General features: G+C 47.6%; 1 protein-coding gene across 1 annotated transcript; it reads left to right on the top strand.

The window, feature by feature from the left end:
• The first annotated feature begins 6,174 nt into the window (after nt 1-6,174).
• LOC134350024 (endonuclease 8-like 2) lies at nt 6,175-24,109 on the top strand. The gene is made up of 4 exons (XM_063054923.1): nt 6,175-6,387; nt 6,726-6,976; nt 11,276-11,472; nt 23,725-24,109. Exons 1-4 carry the CDS (start codon nt 6,250-6,252, stop codon nt 24,030-24,032), a joined length of 894 nt encoding a protein of 297 aa, XP_062910993.1. The 5' UTR covers nt 6,175-6,249; the 3' UTR covers nt 24,033-24,109.
• Nucleotides 24,110-24,409: the final 300 nt, after the last annotated feature.

Raw genomic sequence — 24,409 nt, forward strand, 5'->3', positions numbered from 1 at the left:
TAACTGTAACCGGGGTGTGTGATGCTCACCTCCCCCGTCTGTGTGAGACTGGTTGGGTTCACTTTCCGGGTCATGGTGCCCGGTCTGTTTGTGTCTATCACAATAAAACGGTTGCTGAGTTAACGAGCTTCCTCATCTGTCATTATGAACCAAATGCTTGCCACAATATCCTGTAACCTAGGCTCCCCAGGTCTACCCAAAAACAGCTTCCTACACTATAACGAGTATCTGAGGCACACCATGATCACATGTTCCACTATCTGTGATACCTTACAAAAGTCACTCCACCTGTTTCCATGTTTACCAACAAGTGTCAAAGTAGAGTGCAAACCCATGTTGACCTCAATCTCACCAACCACATATCTTCCTTCCTATTCCTTCCCAAAAAGGAGCTTCTCTGAAACAAATTGCAATACCACCTCCCTGGCCCACTCCCATCCCACAGTTTCTGCCATTTCCCAATCCCAGCCAAGAGTCGGCTCATACTTCCCTATATTGACTATATGATCTATCTCTGACTTATTAAGTGCCAGTTCTGCTGTAACATCTGCCCTTTCATTACCCGATACTGTACACCCATATGTGCAGGGATCCCAAAAACCGTTCTACTAATCCCGCACTCTCCAAATCATAGTACACTTCCGTCAACAGATCAGGTCTCCTTGGACACTTCAATTCCAAACCACTGCAGTACCAAGCAGATCACGACTCTGCTTGACTAAGCTTGCTCAGCCTATGACAGACTCATGATAATGGCAAAAAATTCTGCTGTATAGACAGACAACCCATTGGCAACCTTTTCCCCAGCTCAACATCAAACAAGGAAAGAAATATCCCAGAGCCCACCCACTTACTAACTGGGTCTTTACTTTACTTTATACTTTATTGTTGCCAAACAATTGATACTAGAACGTACAATCATCACAGTGATATTTGATTCTACGCTTCCCACTCCCTGGATTACAAATATTAAATATTAAAAATATTAAAATTAGTAAATATTAAAAATTTAAATTATAAATCATAAATAGAAAATAGAAAAATGGGAAGTAAGGTGGTGCAAAAAAACCGAGAGGCAGGTCCAGGTATTTGGAGGGTCAGGATCCGTTCAGCAGTCTTATCACAGTTGGAAAGAAGCTGTTCCCAAATCTGGCCGTACAAGGCTTCAAGCTCCTGAGCCTTCTCCCGGAGGGAAGAGGGACGAAAAGTGTGTTGGTTGGGTGGGTCGTGTCCTTGATTATCCTGGCAGCACTGCTCCGACAGCGTGCGGTGTAAAGTGAGTCCAAGGACGGAAGATCGGTTTGTGTGATGTGCTGTGCCGTGTTCACGATCTTCTGCAGCTTCTTTCGGTCTTGGACAGGACAACTTCCATACCAGGTTGTGATGCACCCAAGAAGAATGCTTTCTACGGTACATCTATAAAAAATTAGTGAAGGTTTTAGGGGACAGGCCAATTTTCTTTAGTTTTCTCAGGAAGTAAAGGCGCTGGTGGGCCTTCTTGGCAGTGGACTCTGATTGGTTGGACCTAGTCAGGTCATTTGTGATATTGACCCTGAGGAACTTAAAAACTTTTGACTTTTCCACTTTAGAAGCATCTGCAAAGATAAGCAAAGGAAAAATACTGCTGTTGTAAATGACCAGACACCCTCTCACTCACAGTACCCTCTCTATCCCTCAGAAACATCAAATCTATTCTACACCCAGAAATTTCCACCATGGAACTCCAGGCCAGGCCACAGTAGGCTAATCCTCAAATACCCAAGACTATACTCCTGCATATACTCCCTAATTATCTGCCTAAAACATTTACCAACTCTGCTAGTATATTCTAAAGATCAATTAAAAATGTTATGATAGTCATGGGAGACTTTCACATGCGGGTCGATTGGGAAAATCAGGTTGGTAATGGATCTCAAGAGTGAGTTTGTTAAATGCCTATGAGATGGTTTTTTGGAGCAGTTTGTCATTGAGCCTACTAGGGGATCAGCTATACTGGATTGTTATGTGATGAACCGGAGGCGATTATGGAGCTTAAGTGAAAGAACCGGTAGGAACCAGTGATCACAATATGACTGAGTTCAACTTGAAATCGGATAGGGAGAAAGTAAAGTCTGATGTGGCAGTATTTCAGTGGAGTAAATTAAATTACTGTGGTATGAGAGAGGAGTTGGCAAAAGTAAATTGGAAGGAGCTGCTGGCAGGGATGACAGCAGAGCAGCAATGGCATGAGTTTCTGGGAAAAATGACGAAGGTGATGCATTCTGAGAACAAAGAAATAATCAAATGCCAAAATAGTACAACAGTGGCTGACAAGGGACGTCAAAGCTAATGTAAAAACAAAAGTCGGGGCATACAACAAAGCAAAAACTATTGGGAAGCTTTTAAAAGCCTACAGAGAGCAACTAAAAGAATCATTAGAAGGGAAAACATGAAATATGAAAGCAAGCTAGCAATAATATCACAGTGGATAGTAAAAGCTTTTTCATGTATGTGAGAGTGGATATAGGCCACTGGAAAATGAAGCAGGAGAAATAAAAACGGGGAAGAAAGCAAATGGCAGATGAACTAAAAGAGTATTTTGTGGTATCTTCACTGTAGAAGACACGAGCAGTGTGCCAGACGATGCTGTGTGTGAAGGAAGAGAAGTGGGTGCGGTTACTATTACAAGAGAGAAGGTGCTCAAAAAGCTGAAAGACCTAGAGGTGCACAAATCACCCAGATGAACTGCACCCTGGGGCTCTGAAAGATATAGTGGTGGAGATTGTGGACGCATTAGTAATGATCTTTCAAAAATCATTGGACTCTGCCATGGTGCCAGAGGACGGAAAAATTGCAAATGTCACTCTACTCTTTAAGACAGGAGGAAGACAGCAGAAATGAAATTATAGACCGGTTAGCCTGACCACAGTGGTTGGGAAGAAGTTGGAGTCAATTGTCAAGGATGAAATTATGGAGTACTTGGTGACACAGGGCAAGATAGGACAAAGTCAGCATGTCTTCCTGAAGGGAAAATCCTGCCTGACGAACCTGTTGAAATTCTTTAAGGAGATTACAAGTAGGACAGATAAAGTGGATGTTGTATATTTGTATATTTTCAGAAGGCCCTTAACAAGATGCCACACATGAGGCTGCTTAACAAGTTCAGAGCCCATGGTGTTACAGGAAAGTTGTTAACATGGTTGGAGTATTGTCTGATTGGTGGGAGGCAGAGAGTGGGAATAAAAGGATCCTTATCCGGTTGGCTGCCAGTAACTAGTGGTGTTCTGCAGGGGTTGGTGTTGGGACCACTTCTTTTTATGCTGTATATAAATGACTTAGATGATGGAACAGATGGCTTTGTTGTCAAGTTTGCAGATGATATGAAGATTGGTGGAGAGGCAGGTAGTGTTGTGGAAACAGGTAGGATGCAGAAGGACTTGGACAGATTAGGAGAATGAGCAAGAAAGTGGCAAATGAAATAGAATGTTGGAAAATGCATGATCATGCACTTGCATGGCATGATCTTTGAAGAATCAGAGCCACCACCCAGTACTGTAAAATCCAAACTTGGAGCTGACGACTCACTACGCCACCTAGAGTTTTGTTGGAGGACATGGGACATCTGGGCTGTGCTCACCTCCACACCCTTATCAGAGCTCTTTTCTACAGGCAAGTCTTTATGTGTATTTAAGGCAGAGGTTGATAGATTCTTGATTAGTCAGAGCATGAAGGGATACGGGGAGAAGGCAGGAGATTGAGGCTGAGAGAAAAATTGGATCAGCCTTGCTGAAATGGCAAAGCAGTCTCGATGGGCCAAATGGCCTAATTCTGCTTCTATATCTTGTGGTCTTATGCTCCGCTATCTTTAGAGATGACTGGTCCCCTCAGCCAGCTGCAGAGAAGCAAGTCGGCAGGGCTGGATGGGTTGACAGTTGGGGCTGATTACACAGGGATTTGGGGGAAAACCTAAGGACAGCTGAGATGCCCCCTCTCGGTGCAGTACATTTGTAGCCCTGCTGCCAAAGAAGGGTGATCTCCATTGCCTAAAGAATTGGCGCTCAGTCTCTCTCCTCAGTGCGGAGTACAAGATCTTTGCCCAGACAATGGCCAATGGTCTGGGCTCTGTGCTGGTGCAAGTGGCCTGCCCTGACCAGTTGTACACAGTCCCAGGACAATATCCACCTTATTGGGGATCTGACCTACTTGTCCCGAGAGGCTGGTCTGTCAGCCGCTCTTCTCTCCCTTGATGAGACGACGTTTGACAGGGAGTGGGCCACGTTTAAACAGAGTTCTAAGAGTAAACCTAGCAATTATCGGCCTGTGAGTTTGACGTCAGTGGTGGGTAAATTGATGGAAAGTATTCTTAGAGATGGTATATATAAGTATTTGGATAGACAGAGTCTGATTAGTAACAGTCAACATGGATTTGTGCGTGGAAAGTCATGTTTGACAAACCTTATTGAATTTTTTGAAGAGGTTACTCGGAAAGTTGATGAGGGTAAAGCGGTGGATGTTGTCTATGTGGACTTCAGTAAGGCCTTTGACAAGGTTCCACATAGAAGGTTAGTTAGGAAGGTTCAATTGTTAGGAATTAATATTGAAGTAGTAAAATGGATTCAGCAGTGGCTGGATGGGAGATGCCTGAGAGTAATGGTGGATAACTGTTTGTCAGATTAGAGGCTGGTGACTAGTGGTGTGCCTCAGCGATCTGTACTGGGTCCAATGTTGTTTGTCATATATATTAATCATCTGGATGATGGGGTGGTAAATTGGATGAGTAAGTATGCAGATGATACTAAGATAGGTGGAGTTGTGGATAATGAAGTAGGTTTTCAAAGCTTGCAGAGAGATTTAGGCCAGTTAGAAGAGTGGGCTGAAAGATGGCAGATGGAGTTTAATGCTGATAAATATGAGGTGCTACTTTTTGGTAGGACTAATCAAAATAGGACATACATGGTAAATGGTAGGGCATTGAAGAATGCAGTAGAACAGAGAAATCTAGGAATAATGGTGCATAGTTCCCTGAAGGTGGAATCTCATGTGGATAGGGTGGTGAAGAAAGCTTTTGGTATGCTGATCTTTATAAATCAGAGCATTGAGTATAGGAGTTGGGATGTAATATTGAAATTGTACAAGGCATTGGTAAGGCCAAATTTGGAGTATTGTGTACAGTTCTGGTCACCGAATTATAGGAAAGATGGCAACAAAATTGAGAGAGTACAGAGAAGATTTACTAGAATGTTACCTGGGTTTTATCTCCTAGGTTACAGAGAAAGGTTGAACAAGTTGGGTCTTTATTGTTTGGAACGTAGAAGGTTGAGAGGGGACTTGATAGAGTTATTTAAAATTGAGGGGGATAGATAAGAGTTAACGTGGATAGGCTTTTTCCATTGAGAGTGGGGGAGATTCAAACAACAGGACAGGAGTTGAAAGTTAAAGGGCAAAAGTTTAGGGGTAACATGAGGGGGAACTTCTTTACTCAGAGAGTGGTAGCTGTGTGGAACGAGCTTCTGGTAGAGGCAGGTTCGATGTTGTCGTTTAAAGGTAAATTGGATAGATATATGGATAGGAAAGGAATGGAGGGTAATAGGCCGAGTGCAGGTCGGTGGGACTAGGTGAGAGTAGCGTTCGGCACGGACTAGAAGGGCCGAGATGGCCTGTTTCCGTGCTGTAATTGTTATACGGTTATGTATGAATACCTTTTTGGGACTCTGAGCGTTCGGGGTCGGGCCATATTTTGCTGTATCACTACCGCGGTGTGCTTGGTGAAGGTGAACGGGTCCCTCGACAGCGTCCTTCTGCTTTGGGGGAGGGGGTGCCCCATGTCGGGACAGTTGTACTGGGTTCGGTGGAGCCATTCCTGTGCCGTCTATGGTTTGGTTCTATGCCACAGCGCGGAGATCATTGAACACCTCCTCTCACAGTCTCCGATCGTGTTGACTTGCAGAAGATGCTGACTGCCAGCGGATCTCAGCCATGTCAAGGGCGCGCACCGCTTGGTGGGTCAATGGCAGAAGGGGGAGACCCTTTGCGTGTGCCACTCACTACCTCCACCTCAACTAGGCGCGGCCGCTGAACTGAAGGGACCCGGAGCCCTGGAGACCGGAGGCTGTAAAATGAAGGGGAGCGGCGCCTGGGCGGGGCGAAATTATCCCGAGGTGTCCACGGCACGTGGTGCGGGCGGGTGGGGTCGGCGATTGCAGCTTTTGTCGACCCGACGGCAGCCGCCGGTGGTCGCTCGGTCGTTGTTTCACGTTGGGCCGGTGCGGGATGCCCGAGGGACCGTCTGTACGGGTGTTTCACGGGCGGAGCCGCCGGCTGCTGGGCGCTGTGGTGCAGCGGGCGGGGGGTCGTACTCGGCAGCTCGACGTTCGGCAGCTGGAGGGGCGGCAACTGCAACAGAGCCAGGTCAGTCCGTCCGTCTGAGCGACGACCCCCCCCCCCAACCCAACCCAACCCAACCCAACCCGAACCGCCGCACCATGGGGCTCGGCCGTTGTTGACACCGGTGCTGGGTGTTACCGGGAGTTGCCACCGACTTGGGGTGGGGGGGGGGAGGGCAGAGTGATGTTGTTCCTGATCTGGGGGGCGGGGAAGCTTTCTGCCTTTTCCCTCCCCCCCACTTTGTCGCTTCCCTTCCCCCTTTTTTCATCCCTCTCTGCCCCCCCCGTCTGAACGCCGCTCCCCCGCCTGTCTGAACGCCCCATCCCCCCCCTACCTGATCCACTTCTTGCCCCTTCCTTCAGGTTCATGGGAAGTGTCTCTTCCTGGGATTTGGTCGTGGTCCAAGGTCCGGTTTCACCACAGATCCGGAGTCTGTCTCTCCCACTGGGAGCAGTGTTCCTGTCTCTGCTGGTGGGAGCGGCATTTCAGGCAATCCAACCCCAAACCTTTGGCTTCGCTTCCACTTCGGCTTGTTTGGCAGCGTCCGATGTGATGAGTTTGCCCGAGCAAAGCGAGCAAACAAGAGAGGAGACTGGCAAGACCCCTCCCCCAGGTAATGTGTCTCCAGCGAGTGAGAGTGGGCCAGTATCGGGGCGTTGGGATAAGGGTGGCTAGGGCAGGGTCTCTTTATTGCCCTCCCCCCCAACTGTGGATTTATCTCTGTACCACCCCTTATTGATAATTCACCAAGGGGTAAAGGTGAACCCATCTCCAACCTTTTCCCCCATTGATAATTCACCAAGGTGAGCTGACCCCATTTCCGTCCTTTCCCCCATTGATAATTCACCAAGAGGTAAATGTGACCCCATTTCTGTCCTTTTCCCCCATTGTCTATTCACCAAGGGGTAAAGGTAATCCCATCTCTATCCTGTCTTCTATTGAAATTTGTTTATTATTGGCACAAGGATCAAGAGACAGTTTGAAAGAAATAACTCGTCTTGCAAATTTCTTGTACAGATCGGATTATTAGACAGTGGAATTGGGCAGAACAAGGTGAAACAAGAATAATTCAGAACAACGTGTAACAGTTACTGCCATGCAGATGAGCAATAAAGTGCACGATCATAGTGAAGCTGATTACGAGGTCAAGAGCCCATCTCATCGTACAAGAGATCTGTTCAACAATCTGATAACAGTGGGATAGAAACTGTCCTTGAGCTTGGTGGGATGTGCTTTCAGGATTTTGTACCTTCTGCCTGATGGTGTAGGGGAGAATGTCCAGGGTGGGTGGGGACCTTGATGCTGGCTGTGAGAAGTGTAGACAGAGTCCGTGAAGGGGAGGTTGGTTTCCCTGATGTGCTGAGCTGTGTCCACGACACTCTGCAGTTTCTTGTGACGGACAGAGTGGTTCTGTACCAAGCTGTGAGGGATTCACGTAGGAGGCTTCCTATAGGTCATCGATAGAAATTGGTAAGGGTTGACGGAGACATGCTGAATTTCTTCGGCCTCCTGAGGAAGTATGGGTGAACTTTTGCGGTGATAATATCTACACCAGGGGTTCCCATTCTGGGGTACACAGACCCTTTGCTTGATGGTAGGTATTGGTCCATGGCATAAAAAAGTTGGGAACCTCTGATCTACACTGTTGGAGCATGACAGACTATTGGTGATGTTCACTCCTTGGAACTTGAAGCTCTGAACCCTCTCAACATCAGTTCTTGACGTACACAGGAGCATTGTCCACCTACAAGGGTCAATGGTTGTCCCCAAATGATCATCGCAAATAATAGTCCGTAACTTCAGAATCAGAATCGGTTTATTATCACCGGCATGTGACATGAGATTTGTTAACTTAGCAGCAGCAGTTCAATGCAATACATCATCTAGCAGAGAGAGAAAATAATAATAAATAAAATAAAACATAGTAATAAATAAACAAGTAAATCAATTACTTATTGAATAGATTATTTAAAAATGTGCAAAAACAGAAATACTGTATATTAAAATTGAGGTAGTGTCCAAAGCTTCAAAGTCCATTTAAGAATTGGATGGCAGAGGGGAAGAAGCTGTTCCTGAATTGCTGAATGTGTGCCTTCAGGCTTCTGTATCTCCTACCTGATGGTAACAGTGAGAAAAGGGCATGCCCTGGATGCTGGAGGTCTTTAATAATGGACGCTGCCTTTCTGAGACACCACTTCCTAAAGATGTCCTGGATACTTTGTAGGCTAGTGCCCAAGATGGAGCTGACTAGATTTACAACCTTCTGCAGCTTCCTGTGCAGTAGCCCCTCCATACCAGACCTGTCAGAATGCTCTCCACAGTACAACTATAGAAGTTTTTGAGCATATTTGTTGACATGCCAAATTGCTTCAAACTCCTAATGAAGTATAGCCACTGTCTTGCCTAGTTTATGACTACATCAATGTGTTGGGACCAGGTTAGATCCTCAGAGACCTTGACACCCAGGAACTTGAAGCTGCTCACTCTCTCCACTTCTGATCCCTCTATGTGGATTGGTATGCGTTCCTTTGACTTACCCTTCCTGAAGTCCACGATAAGCTCTTTCATTTTACTGACATTGAGTGCCAGGTTGTTGCTGTGGCACCACTCCACTAGTTGGCATATCTCACTCCTGTACGCCCTCTCGTCACCATCTGAGATTCTACCAACAATGGTTGTATCGTCAGCAAAGTTGTACGTGGTATTTGAGCTGTGCCTAGCCACACAGTCATGTGTATAGAGAGAGTAGAGCAATGGGCTAAGTACACACCCCTGAGGTGTGCCAGTGTTGATCGTCAGCGAGGAAGATATGTTATCACCAATCTGCACGGATTGTGGTCTTCCAGTTAGGAAGTCAAGGATCCAATTGCAGAGGGAGGTACAGAGGCCCAGGTTCTGTAATTTCTCCATCAAGATTGTGGGAATGATGGTATTAAATGCTGAGCTATAGTCGATAGACAATAGGTGCAGGAGTAGGCTATTCAGCCCTTCAAGCCAGCACCGCCATTCACTGTGATCATGGCTGATCATCCACAATCAGTACCCTGTTCCTGCCTTCTCCCCATATCCCTTGACTTCACTATCTTTAAGAACTCTATCTAACTCTTTCATGAAAGCATCCAGAGAATTGGCCTCCACAGCCTTCTGGGGCAGAGCATTCCACAGATCCACAACTCTCTGCTGAAAAAGTTTTTCTTCAACTCTGTTCTAAATGGCTTACCCCTTATTCTTAAACTGTGGCCTCTAGTTCTGGATTCCCCCAACATCGGGAACAGTTTCCTGCCTCTAGCGTGTCCAATCCCTTAATAATCTTGTATGTTTCAATCAGATCCCCTCTCATCCTTCTAAATTCCGGTGTGTACAAGCCCAGTCACTCCAATCTTTCAACATATGACAGTCCCGCCATCCCGGGAATTAACCTTGTGAACCTATGCTGCACTCCCTCAATAGCAAGAATGTCCTTCCTCAAATTTGGAGACCAAAACTGCGCAGAATACTCCAGGTGTGGTCTCACCAGGGCTCTGTACAACTGCAGAAGGACCTCTTTGCTCCTATACTCAACTCCCCTTGTTATGAAGGCCAACGTACCAACAAGTGGATAGCTTTCTTCACTGCCTGCTGTACCTGCATGCTTACTTTCAGTGACTGATGAACAAGTACACCTAGATCTCGTTGTACTTCCCCTTTTCCTATCTTGACACCATTCAGATAGTAATCTGCCTTCCTGTTCTTGCCACCGAAGTGAATAACCTCACATTTATCCACATTAAACTGCATCTGTCCACTCACCCAACCTGTCCGAGTCACCCTGCATTCTCATAGCACCCTCCTCACATTTCACACTGTCACCCAGCTTGTGTCATCTGCAAATTTGCTAATGTTACTTTTAATCCCTTCATCTAAATCATTAATGTATATTGTAAATAGCTGCGGTCCCAGCACCGAGCCTTGCGGTACCCCACTAATCACCGCCTGCCATTCTGAAAGGGACCCGTTAATCCCTACTCTTTGTTTCCTGTCTGCCAACCAATTTTTTATCCATCTCAGTACCCTACCCCCAATACCATGTGCTCTCATTTTGCCCACTGATCTCCTATGTGGGACCTTATCAAAGGCTTTCTGAAAGTCCAGGTACACTACATCCACTGGCTCTCCCTTGTCCATTTTCATAGTCGATGAATAGGTGTTTCTTTTGGACTTGGAGGCAATTTGGTGTGGTGGAACCGAGGCAAGACGAGGCAGCGGGACTGTCACCAACAGCAAGGAAGGCCCGAGGTTTGATCAGTTTAAGCATCATGCTGAATTGAAAAGGTCAGGTACAGGCCGACTTGAGGTTTTCGGGTCCAGGCACCAGAGCATATCGAGGCGATTGAACCCGAGGTTCGAAGGAAGATTTAAGTGCAGGGCCAAATCAGAAAGGTCGGGTACAGGCCGAATTGAGGTGTTGGGGTCCAGGCACCAGAGCATATCGAGGTGATTAAACCCAGTGTTTGGATAGAGATTTAGGTGCCAGGCCAGGTTGAAAAGGTCAGGGTGTGGCGGCCTGAGTGCAGTTTGCTGTTGCAACGTTCACTTGACTCTGCACTAAAGCTGAACTATGGGTCTTGGACTTTCTTTGTGGACTTCACTTCAGAACGCCATTTGCTCACAGTTACTGTTGGCGTGATTTATTTTTTCCCTTCTCTGCACATCCTGAGTCTGTTTGTGGCTGCCTGTAAGGAGATGAGCCTCAGGATTGTATAACACATACATACTTTGATAATAAATGTACTTCGAACTCCTTTTAAAACTGACCTCCGAACCCAACTGTCTCTGCTCTCAAATCGATATGCCTGAGTGTGAGGGTGACCTCTGGGAAGGGAGTGTTAAAGTTGGGCCAGAGGCTGATCGTGACCTCTCTCTCTCTCTGCAGGCTGGTCCTCTACTTCCCTGGAGATCGTTTCCTGGTGTTCTACAACTGCCGGCTCTGTGTCTGTGGTGATCCTCGACTGGACCCTCACACTGACGTCCTGAGTCGGGAATTTGACAAGGCCAAGGCTCTGTGTGCCCTCCAACATGCTCAGCCTGTCTGCTATACCCTGCTGTGCCAGCATCACTTCTCTGGGCTGGGTCCGTGACGTACTGCGGTAACGGTGGAGATGGGGCATGAAGGGTGGGAGGGACAGGGACACCAGGATGTGGACAGTTGGCCCTCTGGAGGGGGTGTGTAGAGTTATAGGAGACTACAGCATACAAACAGGCCCTTCAGCCAATCTAGTGCTTGCCAAACCACTCAAACTGCTACTCTTGTCGACCTCTGTTCATAGTCACCTTGCTGATGTGACCAGGCCGTTCTTGGAATTTCCAACACATTACCCTCAGTGCCCTTCTCCAGATGATGACTCAGGTAGCCACCCCACCCTGTAACCCCTCTCTGTCACAGCCCCTCATGCCCCGTTTCCGAAATAGTTCTTCTCACTCCTATACAAGTCAACCTCTGCTCATTGCCCTCATCCTCAGGCTTTGCTCACTGAACCCCCGGTGTGGGTAGGTGACTACATGGCTGAGCAGATGGTGCAGCAGAGAGGGCCTGTTTATGGAGAAAGTATGTCTTGTCTAAACTGGATGGGTACTTATTGAACGGGAGTCGGTCTAAGAACCTGCAGGAGAGTATTCAGAATCATATTTGGGGAGCTCAATCGCGTAGTAGTTAAGTGCAGTGGTGCTACAGCTTGGGGTGTCAGAGTTTAAAGTTCAACCCCAGCGTCCTTGTGGAATGCCTGGTTTATTCTGAATCCTCTGTACGTCGTCCCTGTGGAATCACCTGGTTTATTCTGGACCCTCTGTACGCCATCCCTGTGGCATACCTGGTTTAAGGCTGATTTATACTTGTGCGTACTAGCTTACACTTGCCGTAGCCTACGCAAGTGGGCTACGCCGTTGTGAGCATTTATACTTGTGCGTTGGTGTGTCTGTGTCGCTCTGCAATTCACCACCAAAATGCTAGTTGGCGGTGGGGTTTCTATGCCACTGTTTTGAATTTCTTCGTGTTGAAACTCAACATGAAGAAACTCAAACTTCAAACAATGGCGACTGAAACTGAAGGAGGGTGATTTTTCTGTGCTTGTCCGGCTGAGAGACATGGACGAGGAAATGCATTTCAAATATTTTCAGATGTCGGCAGGTAGATTTGACGATTTGGTTCGTCGTCTCCAACCATTTATTTCGCATCAGTGTACGCACAGTATACTCAGAGACTGGCAATCACCATTTGAGTTTTAGCTTCAGGTGGGAGTCAACAGGCTGTAGCAGCTAGCTACAAACTGGCATCAAGCACAGGGTCCTCCACAATTTCGGAGGTGTGTAAAGCTTTATGGAAAACATTGCAGCCAGAGTTCCCTCCCTGCCCTTCAGTCACCCAATGGCAAGCTATTGCAGCGTAGGAGGAAATGCGATGCTACCAAGCCGACCAATCACAGTTGTTGCGGTCTGTGACACCGCGACGCGTAGTTACGTTTTGGGAGAGGTGCACGTTAGGCTACGGCGTAGGGTTCGGCGTAGAGTACAGCGTAGGGCACGCTGCTACGCCATACCTACGGTGTACATTTGACGCACAAGTATTAATCACCCTTTATCCTGGGTCCTCCATACGTCCTCCCTGTGGAATACCTGGTTTATTCTGTGTCATCTGCTTTACTTCCACAGTCCCAAAAACATACCAGGTAGGTTAATTGATCATTGTAAATTGTCCCATGATTAGGTTCTGGTTAATTCAGGGGTTGATGCGGGTTATTGGGCAGTGCAACTCGAAGGGCCGATTCCACACTATCTCTCTATAAAACAGTATCAGGTTTATTGACAAATGTCATGAAAGTTGCTTTGTGGCAGCAAACGGTGCAAGATTTTAAAATTACTGTAAGCTACAATAGTGAGGTATTGTCCATGGGTTCATGGACATTCAGAAATCTGATGGCAGAGGGAAGTAAATTGTTACTAAAACATTGAGTGTGGGTCTTCAGGCTTCTGTACCTTCTGCCTGATGTTTGGTTATGAGAAGAGGGCATGTTCCGAATGGTGACTGTCCTTTGGGTAGACATTGGTCAGCACGGAGATGTTGTGTGAGAGGACTTGTTTCTGGCCTCTGTGGCTCTGGACTGTTTTGGCAGGTGTATGAGGTACAGTGGAGTCAGCTGGTGGAATCAGAGGATCCACGTCAGATTCTGAGGCGCGTGGAGTTCAACCCAGATTAATGTGAAGTGGTTCATTTCAGTCGGTCCAGTTTGAAGACTGAATATAGTATTAATGGTAAGACTCTTGTCAGTGTGGAGGATCAGAGAGATCTTGGGGTCCGTGTCCATGGGACACTCAAAGCTGCTGCGCAGGTTAGAAACCATAGAAAAACTACAGCACAGAAACAGGCCTTGTGGCCCTTCTTGGCTGTGCCGAACCATTTTCTGCCTAGTCCCACTGACCTGCACACGGACCATATTCCTCCATACACCTCCCATCCATGTATCTGTCCAATTTATTCTTAAATGTTAAAAAAGAACCTGCATTTACCACCTCATCTGGCAGCTCATTCCATACTCCCACCACCCTCTGTGTGAAGAAGCCCCCACTAATGTTCCCTTTAAACTTTTCCCCCCTCACCCTTAACCCATGTCCTCTGGTTTTTTTTCTCCCCTTGCCTCAGTGGAAAAAGCCTGCTTGCATTCACTCTGTCTATACCCATCATAATTTTATATACCTCTATCAAATCTCCCCTCATTCTTCTACGCTTCAGGGAATAAAGTCCTAACCTATTCAACCTTTCTCTGTAACTGAGTTTCTCAAGTCCCGGCAACATCCTTGTAAACCTTCTCTGCACTCTTTCAACCTTATTAATATCCTTCCTGTAATTTGGTGACCAAAACTGAACACAATACTCCAGATTCAGCCTCACCAATGCCTTATACAACCTCATCATAACATTCCAGCTCTTATACTCAATACTTTGATTAATAAAGGCCAGTATACCAAAAGCTCTCTTTACAACCCTATCTCCCTGTGATGCTACTTTTAGGGAATTTTGTATCTGTATTTCCAGATCCCTCTGTTCCACTGCACTCCTCAGTGCCTTACCATTAACCCTGTATGTTCTACCTTGGCTTGTCCTTCCAACGTGCAATACCTCATACTTGTCTGTATTAAACCCCATCTGTCATTTTTCAGCCCATTTTTCCAGCTGGTCCAAGTCCCTCTGCAGGCTCTGAAAACCTTCCTCACTGTCTACTACACCGCCAATCTTTGTATCATCAGCAAATTTGCTGATCCAATTTACCACATTATCATCCAGATCATTGATATAGATGACAAATAACAATGGACCCAGCACTGATCCCTGTGGCACACCACTAGTCACAGGCCTCCACTCGGAGAAGCAATTCTCTACTACCACTCTTTGGCTTCTTCCATTGAGCCAATGTCTAATCCAATTTACCACCTCTCCATGTATACCTAGCGATTGAATTTTCCTAACTAACCTCCCATGCAGGACCTTGTCAAAGGCCTTACTGAAGTCCATGTAAACAATATCCACTGCCTTTCTTTCATCCACTTTCCTGGTAACCTCCTCGAAAAACTCCAATAGATTGGTCAAACATGACCTGCCACGCACAAAGCCATGTTGACTCTCCCTAATAAGTCCCTGTCTATCCAAATGCTTGTAGATTCTGTCTCTTAGTACTCCCTCCAATAACTTACCTACTACCGACGTTAAACTTACTGGCCTGTAATTTCCCGGATTACTTTTCGATCCTTTTTTAAACAACGGAACAGCATGAGCCACTCTCCAATCCTCCAGCACCTCACCTGTAGACAGCGACATTTTAAATATTTCTGCCAGGGCCCCTGCAATTTCAACACTAGTCTCCTTCAAGGTCCGAGGGAACACCCTGTCAGGTCCCGGGGATTTATCCACTTTAATTTTCCTCAAGACTGCAAGCACCTCCTCCTTTTCAATCTGTACAGTTTCCATGATCTCACTATTTGTTTCCCTTAATTCCATAGACTTCATGCCAGTTTCCTTAGTAAATACAGACGCAAAAAATCTATTTAAGATCTCCCCCATTTCCTTTGGTTCCGCACATAGCCGACCACTCTGATCTTCACGCGGACCAATTTTATCCCTTATAATCCTTTTGCTCTTAATATACCTGTAAAAGCTCTTTGGATTATCCTTCACTTTGACTGCCAAGGCAACCTCATGTCTTTGAGCCCTCCTGATTTCTTTCTTAAGTATTTTCTTGCACTTCTTATACTCCTCAAGCACCTTATTTACTCCCTGTTTCCTATACATGTCATACAACTCCCTCTTCTTCTTTATCAGAGTTGCAATATCCCTTGAGAACCAAGGTTCCTTATTCCTATTCACTTTGCCTTTAATCCTGACAGGAACATACAAACTCTGCACTCTCAAAATTTCTCCTTTGAAGGCTTCCCACCTACTGATCACATCTTTGCAGAGAACAACCTGTCCCAATCCATGCTTTTTAGATCCTTTCTCATTTCTTCAAATTTGGCCGCCTTCCAGTTCAGAACCTCAACCCTAGGACCAGATCTCCCCTTGTCCATGATCAAGTTGAAACTAATGGTGTTATGATCACTGGAACCAAAGTGCTCCCCTACACAGACTTCCGTCACTTGTCCTAACTCGTTTCCTAACAGGAGATCCAATATTGCATCCCCTCTAGTTGGTCCCTCTATATATTGATTTAGAAAACTTTCCTGAACACATTTTACAAACTCTAAACCATCTAGACCCCTAACAGTATGGGAGTCCCAATCAATATATGGAAAATTAAAATCCCCTACCACCACAACTTTGTTTCCTGCAGTTGCCTGCTATCTCTCTGCAGATTTGCTCTTCCAATTCTCGTTGACTATTGGGTGGTCTGTAATACAATCCCACTAATGTGGCCATACCTTTCCTGTTTCTCAGCTCCACCCATAAGGACTCAGTCGACAAACCCTCTAATCTGTCCTGCCTGAGCACTGCTGTAATATTTTCCCTAACAAGCAATGCTACTCCCCCACCTTTCATTCCTCTGCCTCGATCACATTTGAAACATCGGAACCCTGGAATATTAAGCTGCCAGTCCTGCCCCTCCTGTAGCCAAGTTTCACTAATTGCTGTAATATCATAATTCCACATGTCAATCCATGCCCTCAACTCATCCGCCTTCCCTGCAATACTCCTAGCATTGAAATATATACACCTCAGAAGATTTTTACCACCACTCACAACCTTTCTATTAGCGGATTTGCTTGAACTTTTAACATCATTTATTTTCACCCCAGCCACACTGTCAGCTCTGGCACTCTGGTTCCCATCCCCCTGCAATTCCAGTTTAAAGCCTCCCCAATAGCACTAACAAATCTCCCTGAATGGATATTGGTCCCCCTGTAGTTCAAGTGTAACCTGGTTGACAGTGTGGTTGAGAAGGCATACGGTGTTTTGCCATTTATCAACTGTGGGATTGAGTTCAGGAACCCGGTTGACAGTGTGGTTGAGAAGGCATACGGTGTTTTGCCATTTGTCAACTGTGGGATTGAGTTCAGGAGTAGTGAGGTAATGTTACAGCTATACAAGACCTTGGTCAGACCCCACTTGGAGTACTGTGCTCAGTTCTGGTCCCCTCACTACAGGAAGGATGTGGAAACCATAGAAAGGGTGCAGAGGAGATTTACAAGGATGTTGCCTAGTTTGGGGAGCATGCCTTGTGAGAATAGAAACCATAGAAACTACAGCACAGAAACAGGCCCTTTGACCCTTCTTGGCTGTGCTGAACCATTTTCTGCCTAGTCCCACTGACCTGCACACGGACCATATCCCTCCATACACCTCGCATCCATGTATCTGTCCAATTTATTCTTAAATGTTAAAAAAAAAACCCCGCATTTACCACCTCATCTGGCAGCTCATTCCATACTCCCACCACTCTCTGTGTGAAGAAGCCCCCACTAATGTTCCCTTTAAACTTTTCCCCCCTCACCCTTAACCCATGTCCTCTGGGTTTTTTTTTCTCCCCTTGCCTCAGTGGAAAAAGCCTGCTTGCATTCACTCTATCTATACCCATCATAATTTTATATACCCCTATCAAATCTCCCCTCATTCTTCTACGCTCCAGGGAATAAAGTCCTAACCTATTCAACCTTTCTCTGTAACTGAGTTTCTCAAGTCCTGGCAACATCCTTGTAAACCTTCTCTGCACTCTTTCAACCTTATTTATATCCTTCCTGTAATTTGGTGACCAAAACTGAACACAATACTCCAGATTCAGCCTCACCAATGCCTTATACAACCTCATCATAACATTCCAGCTCTTATACTCAATACTACGATTAATAAAGGCCAATGTACCAAAAGCTCTCTTTACGACCCTATCTACCTGTGACGACACTGTTAGGGAATTTTGTATCTGTATTTCCAGATCCCTCTGTTCCACTGCACTCCTCAGGTTGAGTGAACTTGGCCTTCTCTCCTTGGAGTGACGGAGGATGAGAGGTGACCTGATAGAGGTGTACAAGATGATGAGAGGCATTGATCGTGTGGATAGTCAGAGGCTTTTTCCCAGAGCTGAAATGGCAAACATGAGGCATAGTTTTAAAGTGCTTGGAAGTAGGTACAGAGAGGATGTCAGAGGTAGGTTTTTCACACTGAGTGGTGGGTGCATGGAATGCACTGCCAGTGACGGTGGTAGAGGTGGATACAAAGGGTCTTTTAAGGCACTTAGATAGGTACTGTACATGGAGCTTAGAAAAATAGAGGGCTATGATATGTTAGGGTAATTTTGGGCAGTTTCTAGAGTACGTTACATGATCAGCACAACAATGTGGGCTGAAGGGCCTGTAATGTGCTGTAGATTTCTTTGTTGTAAATGTACCTGGCCTCCACAGCCATAAATTCCGCCGATTCACCACACTGGCTAAAGGATAACTAAGTCCGTCTGGTAGACAGTGCTCATAGTCGAGGTACACTGAATAGCGAGGAGCAAAAGACTGAACTGATAATGCATAGAGTCTGACAGGTAAATAATCACATTGTCATTCTGAGAAATATGGCTGAAAGGAGGTACCCACTATTTCGCATTGTACCTCAGTGATAATAAATGTGGGGATGGTGTAAGAAAGGTGTTACGAACTGTAACGTTTTAGAAACAAACCAGCAGCAATGGAGTTCATACTGGAGTCTGGTTTTGATGTTAAAACTACTATCTTTATTAGTATCTACTTGTATAGTAACTTAACCAAGATAAACCAAAGTTAACAGTGTTATGTGTTTGTGCGTGTTACTATAACTCCCAAACCATTGAGCTCGGGGGAACAAGGCTTAGAGTCTTGAGATGGTAAAGTAGGAAAGTTCAGTTCATCCACAGAATAAATGGTAAAAGAAAGATTTTTGTAATCCAGGGTAAATGTAGAGAGAAGACAGTTACGTCGAATTCCTCAGGTTTCACAATGGTGATTAATAAATATCAGTTGTTGAAGATCCTCCATCGAGCCGTTCCAAATCCACATACAAATTACCACCGGAGTGAGCTGTCACAGGGATGTCGCCTTCAAGGGGTTACCACATAACATACCCAGGCAAGAGTTAACTTCGAGTGGTCCCACAGGACATTCCTGAATCCACTCTTATGGATTATATGGAATGACAACCACACATTCGATGTGCACTGGATCGATGATCAACCCGCCCTTGTGGGTGCAGCAGAGTTCCAAATCCCCAGCTTCGACAAGCTGGAGCTGCTACCCTTTTCCAGGTCTGTTTTTTTCCCTCCCTCCCTCCCCCCCTCTCTTTCCCTCCCCCCCTCTCTCTCCCTCCCCCCCTCTCTCTCCCTCCCTCCCCCCCTCCCTCCCCCCCTCTCTCTCCCTCCCTCCCCCCCTCTCTCTCCCTCCCCCTTCTCTCTCTCCCTCCCCCTTCTCTCTCTCCCTCCCCCTTCTCTCTCTCCCTCCCCTTCTCTCTCTCCCTCCCCTTCTCTCTCTCCCTCCCCCTTCTCTCTCTCCCTCCCCCTTCTCTCTCTCCCTCCCCCTCTCTCTCTCTCCCTTCCCCTTCTCTCTCTCCCTCCCCCTTCTCTCTCTCCCTCCCCCTTCTCTCTCTCCCTCCCCCTTCTCTCTCTCTCCCTCCCCCTTCTCTCTCTCCCTCCCCCTTCTCTCTCTCCCTCCCCCTTCTCTCTCTCCCTCCCCCTTCTCTCTCTCCCTCCCCCTTCTCTCTCTCCCTCCCCCTTCTCTCTCTCCCTCCCCCTTCTCTCTCTCCCTCCCCCTTCTCTCTCTCCCTCCCCCTTCTCTCTCTCCCTCCCCCTTCTCTCTCTCCCTCCCCCTTCTCTCTCTCCCTCCCCCTTCTCTCTCTCCCTCCCCCTTCTCTCTCTCCCTCCCCCTTCTCTCTCTCCCTCCCCCTTCTCTCTCTCCCTCCCCCTTCTCTCTCTCCCTCCCCCTTCTCTCTCTCCCTCCCCCTTCTCTCTCTCCCTCCCCTTCTCTCTCTCCCTCCCCCTTCTCTCTCTCCCTCCCCCTTCTCTCTCTCCCTCCCCCTTCTCTCTCTCCCTCCCCTTCTCTCTCTCCCTCCCCCTTCTCTCTCTCCCTCCCCCTTCTCTCTCTCCCTCCCCCTTCTCTCTCTCCCTCCCCCTTCTCTCTCTCCCTCCTCCCCTCTCTCCCTCCTCCCCTCTCTCCCTCCTCCCCTCTCTCCCTCCTCCCCTCTCTCCCTCCTCCCCTCTCTCCCTCCTCCCCTCTCTCCCTCCTCCCCTCTCTCCCTCCTCCCCTCTCTCCCTCCTCCCCTCTCTCCCTCCTCCCCTCTCTCCCTCCTCCCCTCTCTCCCTCCCCCCCTCTCTCCCTCCCCCCCTCTCTCCCTCCCCCCCTCTCTCCCTCCCCCCTCCTCTCCCTCCCCCCCCTCTCCCTCCCCCCCCTCTCCCTCCCCCCTCTCTCCCTCCTCCCCTCTCTCCCTCCTCCCCTCTCTCCCTCCTCCCCTCTCTCCCTCCCCCCCTCTCTCCCTCCCCCCCTCTCTCCCTCCCCCCCTCTCTCCCTCCCCCCTCTCTCCCTCCCCCCTCTCCCCCCCCCCTCTCTCCCTCCCCCCTCTCTCCCTCCCCCCTCTCTCCCTCCTCCCCTCTCTCCCTCCTCCCCTCTCTCCCTCCTCCCCTCTCTCCCTCCTCCCCTCTCTCCCTCCTCCCCTCTCTCCCTCCTCCCCTCTCTCCCTCCTCCCCTCTCTCCCTCCTCCCCTCTCTCCCTCCTCCCCTCTCTCCCTCCTCCCCTCTCTCCCTCCTCCCCTCTCTCCCTCCTCCCCTCTCTCCCTCCTCCCCTCTCTCCCTCCTCCCCTCTCTCCCTCCTCCCCTCTCTCCCTCCTCCCCTCTCTCCCTCCTCCCCTCTCTCCCTCCTCCCCTCTCTCCCTCCTCCCCTCTCTCCCTCCTCCCCTCTCTCCCTCCCCCTCTCTCCCTCCCCCTCTCTCCCTCCCCCTCTCTCCCTCCCCCTCTCTCCCCTCTCTCCCTCCCCCCTCTCTCCCTCCCCCCTCTCTCCCTCCCCCCCCTCTCTCCCTCCCCCCTCTCTCCCTCCCCCCTCTCTCCCTCCCCCCCTCTCTCCCTCCCCCCCTCTCTCCCTCCCCCCCTCTCTCCCTCCCCCCCTCTCTCCCTCCCCCTCTCTCCCTCCCCCCTCTCTCCCTCCCCCCCTCTCTCCCTCCCCCCCTCTCTCCCTCCCCCCCTCCCTCCCCCTCCCCCCCCTCTCTCCCTCCCCCCTCTCTCCCTCCCCCCTCTCTCCCCCCCCCTCTCTCCCTCCCCCCCTCTCTCTCCCTCCCCCCCTCCTCCCTCCCCCCTCTCCCCCCCCCCCTCTCCCTCCCCCCCCCTCTCCCCCCCCCTCTCTCTCCCTCCCCCCTCTCTCTCCCTCCCCCCTCTCTCTCCCTCCCCCCTCTCTCTCCCTCCCCCCTCTCTCTCCCTCCCCCTCTCTCTCCCTCCCCCCTCTCTCCCCTCATTCTTCTACACTCCAGGGAATAAAGTCCTAACCTATTCAACCTTTCTCTGTAACTGAGTTTCTCAAGTCCCGGCAACATCCTTGTAAACCTCCCTGCACTCTTTCAACCTTATTAATATCCTTCCTGTAATTTGGTGACCAAAACTGTACACAATACTCCAAATTCGGCCTCACCAATGCCTTATACAACCTCACCATAACATTCCAACTCTTATACTCAGTACTTTGATTTATAAAGGCCAATGTACCAAAAGCTCTCTTTACGACCCTATCTGTGACACCACTTTTAGGGAATTTTGTATCTGTATTCCCAGATCCCGCTGTTCTACTGCACTCCTCAGTGCCTTACCATTTACCTTGTATGTTCTACCTTGGTTTGTCCTTCCAACGTGCAATACCTCACACTTGTCTGTATTAAGCTCCATCTGCCATTTTCCAGCCCATTTTTCCAGCTGGTCCAAGTCTCTCTGCAAGCTTTGAAAACCTTCCTCACTGTCCACTACACCTCCAATCTTTGTATCATCAGCAAATTTGCTGATCCAACTTACCACATTATCATCCAGATCATTGATATAGATGACAAATAACAATGGACCCAGCACTGATCCTTGTGGTACACCACTAGTCACAGGCCTCCACTCTGAGAAGCAATTCTCTACTACCACTCTTTGGCTTCTTCCATTGAGCCAATGTCTAATCCAATTTACCACCTCTCCATGTAAACCTAGCGACTGAATTTTCCTAACTAACCTCCCATGTGGGACTTTGTCAAAGGCCTTACTGAAGTCCATGTAGACAATATCCACTGCCTTTCCATCATCCACTTGCCTGGTAACCTCCTCGAAAAACTCATAATAAATTTGTTAAACATGACCTACCATGCACAAAGCCATGTTGACTCTCCCTAATACATCCCTGTCTATCCAAATATTTGTAGATCCCATCTCTTAGTACTCCTTCCAATAATTTACCTACTATCAACGTCAAACTTATGGGCCTATAATTTCCCGAATTACTTTTAGAGCCTTTTTAAAACAATGGAACAACATGAGCTATTCTCCAATCCACCGGCACCTAACCCGTAGATACCAACATTTTAAATATATCTGCCAAGGCCCCTACAATTTCAACACTAGTTTCCTTCAAGGTCCGAGGGAATACCCTGTCAGGTCCTGGGGATTTATCTACTCTGATTTGTCTCAAGATAGCAAGCACCTCCTCCTTTTCAATCTGTATAGGGTCCATGACCTCACTACTTGTTTGCCTTATTTCCATTGACTCCATGCCAGTTTCCTTAGTAAATACAGACGCAAAAAAAAACATTTAAGATCTCCCCCATTTCTTTCGGTTCCATACATAGCCAACCACTCTGATCTTCAAGAGGACCAATTTTATCCCTTACTATCCTTTTGCTCTTAATATACCTGTAGAAGCTCTTTGGATTATCCTTCACCTTGACTGCCAAAGCAACCTCATGTCTTTTAGCCCTCCTGATTTCTTTCTTAAGTAGTTTTTTGCCCTTTTTATACTCCTCAAGCACCTTATTTGCTCCCTGTTTCCTATACATGTCATACATCTCTCTCCTCTTCTTCATCAGAGTTGCAATATCCCTTGAGAACCAAGGTTCCTTATTCTTATTCACTTTGCCTTTAATCCTGACAGGAACATACAAACTTTGCACTCTCAAAATTTCTCCTTTGAAGGCCTCCCACTTACCAGTCACATCCTTGCCAGAGAACAACCTGTCCCAATCCACACTTTTTAGATCCTTTCTCATTTCTTCAAATTTGGCCTTTTTCCAGTTTAGAACCTCAACCCGTGGACCAGATCTATCTTTATCCATGATCAAGTTGAAACTAATGGTGTTATGATCAGTGGAACCAAAGTGTTCCCGTACACACACACTTCCATCACCTGTTCTAACTCATTTCCTAATAGGAGATCTAATATTGCATCCTCTCTAGTTGGTACCTCTATATATTGATTTAGAAAACTTTCCTGAACACATTTTACAAACTCTAACCCGTCTAGACCTTTAACAATCTGCTGTAAGTCATCCCTACAATTGCCAAGATCCTTTTCCATAGTAAATACTGGAACAAAGTATTCATTAAGTATCTCTGCTATCTCCTCCATTTTCTTACACACTCTTCCACTGTCACACTTGATTGGTCCTATTCTCTCGCGTCTTATCCTTTTGCTCTTCACATACTTGTAGAATGCCTTGGGGTTTTCCTTAATCCTGTCCACCAAGATCTTCTCATGGCCCCTTCTGGCTCTCCTAATTCCTCCAGCATTTTGTGTGTGTTGCTCTGGATTTCCAGCATCTGCGGAATCTCTTGTGCTTATGATTTGTCACAATGATCAGATTTTGTTGCTCTCTATTTCTAGGAAACATCATCAAGAACGAGGTGCTGTACCTGTCTGGAATCCACCCCATGTCGCTGGGCTCCCAACTCAGCGCTGAGAAACTCTGCACTCTCCTGGAACACGTTCTCCTCTTCAGTAGGGAATGGCTCGACAACAAGCAGAAGGGTATAGGTCTGAAGTATCACATCTACCAGAAGGACCAGTGCCCCAGGGGTCATGCAGTAAAGAGGGCAGAGCTTGGCCCTCCCCACGGTCTCCAGAGATCAACCTGGTGGTGCCCTGTGTGCCAGCCTGCAGAACACGATGCTCCCTCTCGGACCCTGGATTAGGTGCCTGGAGCAGTCTGGGGTGTCTCTTTGCCTGATGTGGAGAATCAGCTCACTGTTGCTGCTGAATAAACACAATAGATGCTCCGTACTGTTGTTCCTTCCATGTGGGTTGGTGCAGGAGGGAGAGTGGGATCGATCTGGTGGGGTGGTGCCAGTGACTGGGGCAGCAGTTTGTGGTTTATAAGTCACCTAGACCAGATAAGCCACTTAAGTTTGTGTACACCGCAGGGTTGAGAAAGAGGTGGTTGGAGAGATTGTGGAGACATTTTAATGATCTTTCAAGAATCGCTAGATTCTGGAAGACTGGAAAATTGCATATGTCACTCTACTCTTCGAGAAGGGAAAGGGACAGAAGAAAGGAAACAAGAGGCCAGTTA

This window comes from Mobula hypostoma, chromosome 8 (assembly GCF_963921235.1).
Source record: "Mobula hypostoma chromosome 8, sMobHyp1.1, whole genome shotgun sequence".
Taxonomy (NCBI): Eukaryota; Metazoa; Chordata; class Chondrichthyes; order Myliobatiformes; family Myliobatidae; genus Mobula; species Mobula hypostoma.